At 39.3% G+C, this 10,802-nt stretch overlaps 1 protein-coding gene across 1 annotated transcript in view; it reads right to left on the minus strand.

Annotated features, from left to right (window-relative positions):
- The window catches only part of LOC106001658 (cytochrome P450 2C5-like), a 63,054-nt gene extending 59,002 nt beyond the window's left edge, over window positions 1–4,052 (minus strand). The window contains exons 1-3 of the mRNA XM_013036685.1: window positions 3,885–4,052; window positions 2,566–2,728; window positions 2,249–2,398 (exon numbers count right to left, since the gene is read on the minus strand). Coding sequence (XP_012892139.1) covers window positions 2,249–2,398; window positions 2,566–2,728; window positions 3,885–4,052 — 481 coding nt within the window. The remainder of the gene's footprint in view (window positions 1–2,248; window positions 2,399–2,565; window positions 2,729–3,884) is intronic.
- Window positions 4,053–10,802: the final 6,750 nt, after the last annotated feature.

Below are 10,802 nucleotides of genomic sequence, written 5' to 3' on the forward strand. Positions count from 1 at the left end.
AGTCTCACGGTCTTTCCTGCCCGGGCTGGCTTTGAACCGTGATCCTCAGATCTCAGCCTCCTGAGTAGCTAGGATTACAGGCGTGAGCCACCAGCGCCTGGCTAATTTCTTTTTTTTTTAATATTATTATTTTATTTGTGAACATACTGTACAGAGGGGTTATAATTACATGGGCAGGATAATGCATACATATCTTACCAAGCATTGCAGCCTCCTCCTTTGTTTAACCTTCACCTCCCTTCCCAGCCTCCCCCCTCCCCCCTACCCAATTCTTTCCTCCCTTCCCCCCCACCGACATTGTAAAGCTCATTTTTGACGTGACAATTTGTACTTCTCATTGTTGCAACAGGCCCACCTGAATCCTTAATAGACTTGTTTTTCCCCATCTCCTCCACAAGTTATACTGACATCAAATATAGTGAAAGCGGGGATTATACTGTGGGGGAGGGACATACAAAACAACAAAGAAGTAATCTTATAAATGCGTTAGAAACACATGCATGAAAGAAAAAAAAACATTCAAATACATATCTAAGGGTTCATTTTCCTAACATCACATTATCTGACCTTTTCCCCGTGACTCATATATATACTAGATATTGCAAATAAGGGAAACCATGGGTGTAATTTCTTATGTAAAAGTTCCTTAAAGTTGTTTGTTCAATACTATAAAAACTGCCTGATTCTATGCTCAGGGTCTCTTAGCATCACCGGTTACGGTGTGCGGAGAGGACCAAGCTCGAGTTTGCAATAAACCGACTCTTTGTTGATTACATTGATCGTGGTCTTTGGTGGTCTTCTGGGGGTCCCCGAATTTTGGTATAACAATAGACAAAATTGAAAATTGAGCTAAATACACTAAAAGAAGACTGGGTAAAGAACTAATCATAATAGTTGAAATATAGCTAATTGAGTCATTAAATCAAAGTGTGTATTTCAGAGATTCATGATAGAGCACATAATTACTCAAAACATAAATAAAATTCTAAAGTTTTGGGTAAGAAGAAATAAGGTAGGGGTATAGCAATTGTGTTTTCAGAGAAATAATTTTTAGATGAATTTTATTGAGACAATAAAGCAAATAAAATCTTATCTTACACCACTTCATGACTATCCAAAATTCTGGCATGGGTACTGAGAAGTCAATGATAATGGGCATACCATATAGTTGCATCTTTGTGGGGAGTCTCTGAAGGTAGACAGGGTCATTACCACCCTGTTCATTTAGCAAGCACGATCATGTAATGGCTACATTATGTACCCTCAATGATGCTAAGTGGGAAGCATTGCTACTTAACTCTTCAGAAAAGAAACTCAAAACATCTATTTAGCCAGACACTGGTGTGTTAGGTCTGCCCAGGAGGCCAGAGACTAGAGACCCTTCAGTTGGTTCTCTCCTCTTGAATTCTATAAGTCTTTGCCCAGCATCTGTAACCCAAGCAACTGGCATGCCTGGGTGTAGTGTGAGGTCCTCCAGATGCTGAGATCATCTCTGCTTACACCATGGACACATTCCTTCCCCCACATTCTCCTACATAATTTTTCTCCTCCCTCCATTATCTCTATTGCTCTGCCCAACTCCATTTTGTGAGGCTCAAGATTGCTTTCTCCCTCTCTCAATAAACAACACTCTTCCCTTCAACCTCTTGAGAGTTTCCTTTTGGCAATCCTTGTATGGAGTTGCTCATGAAGAGAGCCGTAGGTACGCAGGGGGCTGAAATCTGGGCATTGTGGTTGGGAACAAGCCCAGGCAAAAAAAGTCGCTGCAAATCTATGACACCTATAGTGTCTCACCAGCTAGAAGCTTGAACTGGAGGTATAGCTCAAAGGGTAGAGCACCAGCCATGATCTGGGCAAGAGTTTAAAGCCCAGAGTTCAAACCCCAATTACGCCATAAAACAAAAAAGGAAATTTACATTCATGATTTCTGATTAGAAAACAAAAGAATCTATTTCTTAAACAGAAGGGACTCTAACAGAAACACTCTAAAATAGTGATATAAAGCAGCTTCCTTGTGCTGGGAAGGTGGCTCAGTGGTAGAGCACTTGCCTTGCATGCCTGAGGCCCTGGATTCATATTCTTCAGCTCCACATAAGCAAAAAGAAAAAAAGCCAGAAGAGGCACTGTGGCTCAAGTGGTAGAGCACAAGCCTTGAGCTAAAGAGCTGAGGGACAGCGCCCAGGCCCAGAGTTCAGGCCCCACGACGGGACCCAAAAATAAATAAATAAATAAATAAAGCAGCTCTCACCCTTGGTTTTCCTCAACTCCTCCACGAGGCAGCATGCTTCCTCTTGAACACGCTCTTCAATGCTCCTCTTCCCCATCCCAAAATTCCGCAAAGTCATGAGTGAGAAGCGCCTCATCTCTCTCCATCTGTGTCCATTGCTGAAAACAATTCCTAAATGAAAGGAAGCAGAAACATGGATGGAGAAGTCAAGCAAGGAAAAAGAAGCCGACAGATGGCAGGTACAGGGATGGCCAAGCTTTGGCTCTTTTCCCATCCTCCTTATCCACACATCCTCTGCCCACACACAAATATACACACACATGGATATGTACATTTACCAAGGCCTCTATTAGCTTTTTCAGTCAATGGGAGCCTGCCTCTTCCAGAGAACTCCTCCCCATGGTCAATCAGAGCTTCCTTCACTGCTTCATATCCATGCAACACCACAGTGGGCTTCATGCCCAAATACAGAGTGAACACAGGGCCATAGACTTTTGAGAACTGGAAAATAAAAAGAAAAAAAATACTAGTGAAAGAAGTCATTATTTGTTCTTCAGAGTGAGCCAGAGCAAAACTGACATCATCTTTGTGTTTTTATGCTTCTTTATTTTGGCAAACACAACTTAAAATATTTGCAAAGATCATATGTTACAGAGGAGGCTTGTTACAGCTGTCATTTAGAGATGGCCTGCACTGTGCCATGCACTGGAGCAGGGAGTCGATACTCCATTATAACTCATCTTCACATCAAAACACATGCAAGCTTGTCATGATTCACCAAGAACAAAGCAGAGGGCTGTGGGATCTAAATTCATTTCTAGAGGCCCACTGATAATGAATAGACAATTTGTAGTTGAACTCTGCTTATTCAACAGTCCATGCTTGAGATATGTTTAATTCCCATTTGTATACCAAACCAGTGGCAGATTATTGCTTTCAGATAACTTCTGAAGCACTTGTTCGTGAGAATCTTACTTCCTTTGACAAACAAGAAAAACCGGCAGTTTTTAGTCAGCACAGGTCCTTGTACAGGCAAGTATAGTTGGGATCTATTGGTATTAGAAACACAGGGTGTGCCCCACAGAGGCTGCCCCAGTACATGAATCATCTTCAAAAACAATTTCTCAACTAGCAACATTCTTTGCCCTAGACAAAAGTTTTATGCAAAAATCCAGGAGGACTCTGATACCATCAGTGTTCCCCTAAATGGTCTCATGTCTTTATGTTCTCTCATCCTGACAGATATTACCTATCAATCACTCACAGCTTCTCAGAGAAGTTAACTTTCATAATGATTCTAAAAAAAAATCAGTGTCTAATATGCTATATGACTTTTTGAATTGACCATTTAATCACAGAACTTTCCTTTCAAAGAATCTGCAGGAAAAAAAATCATAAACTTGACTGTCTAACCATACATAACATTTGCAATTTTGTGGCTGAGACTAAAATAGAGAGTAACCCACTCACATAATACATTACTTCATTCCATGACTAAAATACAAACTTGAAAAGTCACAAGCATGTAACACTTTATACAAGGATTTTGTTTTATGATAACAAATCATGCTATTCTACCTTCAGCAGTACATTGAAAATAAAAAAATATTCATTTATATCTGTCAGAGACCATTAGACAAACATTAAAAATACTTACCTTGGTTAAAGATTTAGTGATGTCTTTAATGTCAATCTGCAGAATATTTCCAATAATTGGGAAAGGAGTGGGACCTGGAGGGAGCTTCCTTCTCCCAGAGTTCTGTCTCCATATTGAAAAGAGAAGAAGACAAGAGAGACCCAGCACCAAGACAACTACTGGACCCATTGAGGCCTTCTCGTCTTCTGGGAGTACTGTGAGCTTGCAGGGCAGACCTTTTATAATGCTCCCTGAGACTGTAGGTGTGCCTCTTTAATGCTTTAGTCATGAATTAGGTAGAAGTTTACTTTAATCTCCCTTCTGATTAGACTTTGTCCTAATGATAGAAAGAAAAGTAGAATGACCTGTACACATGGCTCCCTTTCCAGAGGGCTCAGAGCCAATTTTGATTTAGTTGCACTTGTTAGCAATCGAATATTGCTATTTAACGTACAAACCTACCTGCTTTCAATGTTCAGCTATGGTTGAGAAGTATTAAAGTCAACAACTTGAACATTATTCAGACATGGTATTCATTTTTAAACATTTTTGTTGCTATTCTAAGGTAGATGTACAGAGGGGTTACAATTACATAAGTCAAAGAAAGAGTAAATTTCTTGATTGTCAGATTAGTGACAGGTTGGGAAGTTTTGGAATTTAGGGTATTCTGTATTTTCCAGGAAATGTGTATTTAAACTTGGTTTTTGCTCTATACAACACTTCCAGATGTGTTGTCACTACTGAGACTCTTCAACAAGTTGGTAGACTTGTCCATTGTTATTTCTAACCAAATGTAAAATTCTTAGCATCAGTCATGCATTTTGAAAAGTACTGACCAAAAGTTGCAGGTCCTTGACCATTATAGGACAGAAAAATGGAAAGCTAAGCTCATTTTTCTTTTTCTAATGAGGTAAGGGAGGAGCAGGAGTACAGGAGAACTGTGGATGCTGCGTGGCTCATAGACTTCATACCCTCCACATTCCTCTCTCCACATGACCGCGCCTCCCCTTAGATTGTACCCTGGCTCAGACCAGCCAGCTTTCAGCTTCCTAGTATTCAGTTTGTTGAACTGCTTGTTAAAAGTTCAAGGAGTTATACCGTGCAAACCAGGCTTTTTCAGTTTGACTGTGTATATACTCCTATGCATGCTTTAATATGTGTTCATATTTTTTTTAATTTTATTTTATTTTATTTGTGAACAAACTGTACAGAGGGGTTACAATTGCATGGGCAGGATAATGCGTACATTTCTTACCAAGCATTGCAGCCTCCTCCTTTGTTTACCCTACCCATCCCTTCCCAGCCTCCCCCCTCCCCCCCATCCCAATCCTTCTCCTCCCCTCTTCCCCCCACCCCCTTCCCCTCCCCCGCCCCCGCACCGACGTTGTAAAGCTCGTTTTGGACATGACAACTTGTACTTCTCATTGTTGCATCAGATCCACCTGTATCCTTAAACAACTGGTTTTTCCCCATCTCCTCCACAAGTTATACTGACATCAAATATAGTGAAAGCAGGGGTTATACTGTGGGGGAGGGACATACAAAGCAACAAAAAAATAATCTATAAATGCTTTAGAAACAAATGCATGAAAGAAAAAACATTTAAATACATATCTTAGGGTTCATTTTCCTAACATCACCTTATCTGACCTTTTCTGCTTGACTCATATATATACTAGATATTGCAAATAAGGGAAACCATGGGAACTATGTTGGGAACTATGTTTCTTTGGGCCTGGCTTACTTCACTTAATATAATTTTTCCAAGTTTTTCCATTTCCTAACAAATGGGGCAATGTTATTCTTTCTGATGGAGGCATAGAATTCCATTGTGTATATATACCACATTTTCTTAATCTATTCATCTACTGAGGGGCATCTGGGTTGGTTCCATATCTTCGCTATGGTAAATAATGCTGCAATAAACATAGTCGTGCTGGTAGCTTTAGTGTGGTCTTGTTTGTAAACATTTGGGTAAATGCCCAAAAGTGGGATTGTTAGGAATACAGTGTATATAGAGTGCATCTATAGGAAGAATAGTGAGCTATGTCACCCATCATCATCTTATCTCTTTTATTTTGTGTGTGCCAGCTCTGGGGTCTTGAACTTAGGACTCGGATGCTATCCCTGAGTATTTATGCTCAAAGCTAGTGCCCTACCATTGAAGACAAAGCTCTAGTTCCATTTTTTTGTTAGGAGTGAATTAAAGATAAGAATCTAATGGAATTTCTATTCCTGGTTTTCAGCAGCCATTTTCAGAGCTCAGCCTCTGAAGTTACATATATGTTCTCAGGGCCTCTCACTGTTTAGAAATGCTAGTGATCCATATACTCAACCCTCTTTAAACTTAGCTTTGAGATTAAATCATGTAATAGCTAATAAAAACAACAAGGAGATAATTCCTCATTCCCAGAAGAATTGTTTTTCTTAATAAGAAAATAGATAGCAAGTGCTTGTGGGTATTTTGGATTAACTATAACTTGTACATACTGGTGTGAATAAGAAATAGTGTAAATATTCTTCAATATTATCTGTGAGCTCAGCAATTTTTTAAAAGAAATATTGTAGGATCAAACAATCCCAATGCTTCTAAATTTCCAAAGAAAAGTAAAACATTATGTTGATGACATACAACATAGCATTTTTAACAGCATTATAGCCTAAAATATTTTTTAGCAACAGTAAAAGAGAAACATAATATTTTTATAGATAATTCAATTTACCTTTCTGCCAGTATTCCTTGCATAAAGGAAAGGTTTTATTGGGGTAGAATATCACCTTTGAATGTATGAATATACTACACTATTGATTTTTTGGTGTCTCCCAAGACCTCAGTATTTCCTCTGTAATGATTTGATGATTTTTCAAATCAGTAAAGATAGATTATTGTTTGTGTGTATTATTTATTATATTCAGAACACCATGTATTTCAGGAACACAGATTTATGTTTTGATGAAAACATTTTTTTCTGCTCCTTTTCCCAACAGAGGTAATTCATAATGGGATACAATAATCAGAAGAGAAATGACATCTGTAAAAAAATATGGTGCTTGGTTACAACGTCAATATAAAATACCATATGTTGTCAAATGTTGAAAATATCTAGTAAAATCAGTGCTCATTTCTTTCTTTCTTTCTTTTTCTATTTTTTTTCTTTCTTTCTATCTTTTTTTTTTTTTTGGTCAGTCCTGGTGCTTGAACTCTGGGCTTGGGTGCTATCCCTCAGCTCTTCAGCTCAAGGCGAGCACACTACTGCTTGAGCCATACTGCCACTTCCGGTTTTCTAGTAGTTTATTGGAGATAAGCATCTCAAGGACTTTCCTGACCCAGCTGGCTGTGAACCATGATCCTCAGCTCTCAGCCTCCTGAGTAGCTAGGATTATAGGTGTGAGCCACCAGCTCCTGCTCAGTGCTCTTCTTTCTATAGTATGACATTTGTTTAGTCTCTGAACAATATTTTTCACATAGAACTACCTTCAAAATGTTGAACTTCAAAATGGATAATTACCCTGTATATTTATCTTTTAGCATTTCAATTAGGATCTGTTAATCTTGAACTTTTGCTACTTACTTTGTATTCAGAAGTAGAGACTTGAATTACTGGAAATATTAAAACACTCTTCGCATTCTTGAAAAAACAAGAAATAATGGCTGAAAACTTTCCAATTCAAGGAAAGTCATGAATGATATTTGTGTAGGAAATTCAATGAAAGTAAAGACAAAGACAAAGAGATTCATACCACAGCATATTTTAATCAATCTGCCTAAAATGAAAGAGAAAGAAAACACTGAAAAGCAGCAAGAGAGAAGCAATTCCTCACATACAGTAGTCTCAATATGAACAACTGGCTTACTTTCCTTTAGAAACTGTGAAGTCAGCACATGTTATCATAATATATTTAAAATACAGACAGGAAAGCTTCAAGGAAGAATTTTATACCTAGCAATAACATTTCTATGAAATAATGTGGGAAGGCACCCAGGATCTCTTGTATACTAAGCAAGTATTCTACTACTTGAGCCATAACCCCAGCCCTTTTGTTTGAATTTCATTTTTGAGACAATGTGTTTGGAGCTTTACTGTGCCTGACCTTAAACTTATCATCATCCTGCCTCAACCTCTCAAGTAGCTGGGATTATAAGAATCTATTACCATGCTTGTAATATAGCAGTAATTAAGATATTCTAAGCTAATACAAACAGTAAGGTAATCCCATATGCAGATCTGAGAATGCTAAAAGGTGTCAGCTTTTAGGCCAACCAAACAAACAACACTGGACAATAAATCAGTGCAATATTAAGAAACAAAAATCCTCAGTAAGAGAAACTATGTATGTATGAATATTAACACTAATGTTCTTTTATGTTTAACAATCTTAATTTCTTAATTTAAAAGAATGCATAAGATAATCATAGGAAAGACACTGTATGTACCCAATGCATGAAAGTGGAAATCATAACAAACAAATGCAAAGAGGGAATTGGATGAGATGAAAGTTAAAATGTGTAGTTAGAAGAATCTTTCCAATTGTTCTATGTCTAGGGTGCTAACAGTGAACTCTTTCAAATACACTGAGAAAAAAAATCAAGAGCCTTATACTGCCATTAAGATTTCATTGTATATATCACAAATCTAAGAAAAGTAAGGGAAAGAGTAGGTTGAAGTGGGGTGAGAATGTTGAAGGGGCTATCACTGATGAACTTGCATCCTGTTTATAAACTACTTTGTTAAGTAGAACTTGTTTTGTACAAATACTTAAAGATATACTTTAAAAAAATTAAATGCAGTAGTCAGATGCTAGTCGTTCACAACTGTAAGGTCAACATATGTTGTATATTTTAGCTTATTTGAAAATAGTGTTTATTTTGTCTACTCTGTACAATCAGTTTGTCCTCAGTGACAGGAGTTTTATGTAAAGAAAGGAAATATGATCTAATTATTGAGCAAATTCAGTTCATGTTTTTAAGGATACTTGATGTAGAATCAAATCCATAATAAAATTTGAAGTGGTTTCAGTCCTTTCTGGCCTGAGCATGTGAGTGTCTCTAGTAATTACAGAAAATCCAGTGATCCACAGAATTCTTAAGCAAGGGAAGGACCAAGCTGACTTAAGCACTTTACCTGCTCCATATTTATCATGAAAGTCCTGAGGGCTGTTTATTTCAAGCTTCGTTTTGTGTTCTTTCACAACATATTTTTTTTAGCATAGTTCGCATTATCAAGAATTGTTTTTATGACTTTCTGTAGATAATCAAAGAGAGCAGGAAATCTGTTATAGATCTACAAGAAGAAAATAATTTATTTAATGAAGTATACAGTTCAGTTCAGACATATGTATATATAATATGTGTGTTGTATGTAATATATTCATGTGTACAATAGATATGAATTAATATACACACATATATACACAAATTATATAGATATAACATATTATGTATAACAAACTAGTATGCCATGGGCATATTTATTTCTACAAATAAGTATCAAATGTGTCTGTCTGTAGCCGTTAGAGTGTCCGTGGGAACCCGAAACCAGCTCTCCTGGATTTCTGTCAGAAATCCTCCAGAAAGTCAGTCAGCTGTAAAGATGGAGGCTTCAGCGACCTTAATAACCCGCCCCATGCCCCATTCTGAGGCCCAGCTGTAGGCTGTGGCTACAGTAGGCTTCGGGAACGTGCTCTGCTCTCAAAGTAACCACTGTGTTCGGGTCATCTGTGCGAGGCTCTGGTGTATCGTTTACATTTTGAGTTGTCTGCAGCAACTCCAAATTAACTTCCACCGGACTTGGGTCTGCCACGTGGGACAAGGCTGGGAGAGAGGAGTTTCTTTGCACGGTGCTTTTTCTGTGTTCCACAGGAAGGCCCGTTATTGCTTAGACTTGGAATGGGTCCTTTGACTGTGGACATGTTAGAACTGAGACCTGTCGACAAATTCGCCAGCCTTGAGTGGAACCAAATAGCCTCCCTACAAAAGGGCGCAGAACGAGGGGCCGCAGGACGAGGGTCGCCCTCCTGAAATCCGGGCCAAGGTGTGTGGCGCATGTGCTGAAGGAGCTGGCGTCAGCGCGGAAGTTGCCCATGGACCTACACCTGTCCTGAGCCCTTCAGAGCAGCTCTCTGCCCGCGGCTCTCTGATCTCTGCTCGTGGCTCGCGGCTCCCTGGAAAGGTGCTGGGGGTTCTGTAGGCACCATGGTTGTCTAACCAGCTCTGCTCACCCCCTTTGCTGAGTCTGCGCCGTGTTCATCAAAGAGAGCAGGGTGACACATGCAGCGCTTGTGTGCTAATCCTCCTTCTTCTTCCGGACCACAAAGTGTGGATCCAGGTAACTGGATTTCCCTGCCCTTGAGCGGCAAGGCTCCGAATTGGAGTGTGGATTCAGCGTGGCAAGCCTGCGTAGTAGGAGGCCGGGTTCTCCGCCAGCTGGTTGTGATGCATTGCAAGTGCGAGACCTGGCTCCGGGGCCGGCCTCTGGGCAGCAATGCTAGCTTTAGTGAGATGGTCATTCATGCATTCAGAGCAAGTCCCATCTCTCTGTCAAGCACACAGACAAAGCAGCACTAAGACAGATGGTAATTAATTAGTGCGCACCTGAAACTCTTTATGTTCAATTAACCATTCAAAGAACCTTGCTTTAAATAAGAAAGCTGAAGTGTTCTATGAGATCTTTTTTTTTCCTTTGGTTTGATTCTTTTGTATGTTCTTCCCCCATGGTACAACCCCTGTCTTCACTGTATTTGGTTCTGGTGCCCTGCATCTTGTATATACATTTTTTCTGATTGGGGAGGGGAAGGGAAATAACAAAATACTGAAATAAGGATACAGGTTGACCCATTGTAACATGAGATGTACAAGACCCTATGTTGAAATCAAACTGTACAACTTCCGAGGAGAGGAGGGAGGAGCTGGGGAGGTGGGGGAGGTAAAGCAGGGTAGGG

This window comes from Dipodomys ordii, unplaced genomic scaffold, assembly GCF_000151885.1.
Source record: "Dipodomys ordii isolate 6190 unplaced genomic scaffold, Dord_2.0 Scaffold346, whole genome shotgun sequence".
NCBI lineage: Eukaryota > Metazoa > Chordata > Mammalia > Rodentia > Heteromyidae > Dipodomys > Dipodomys ordii.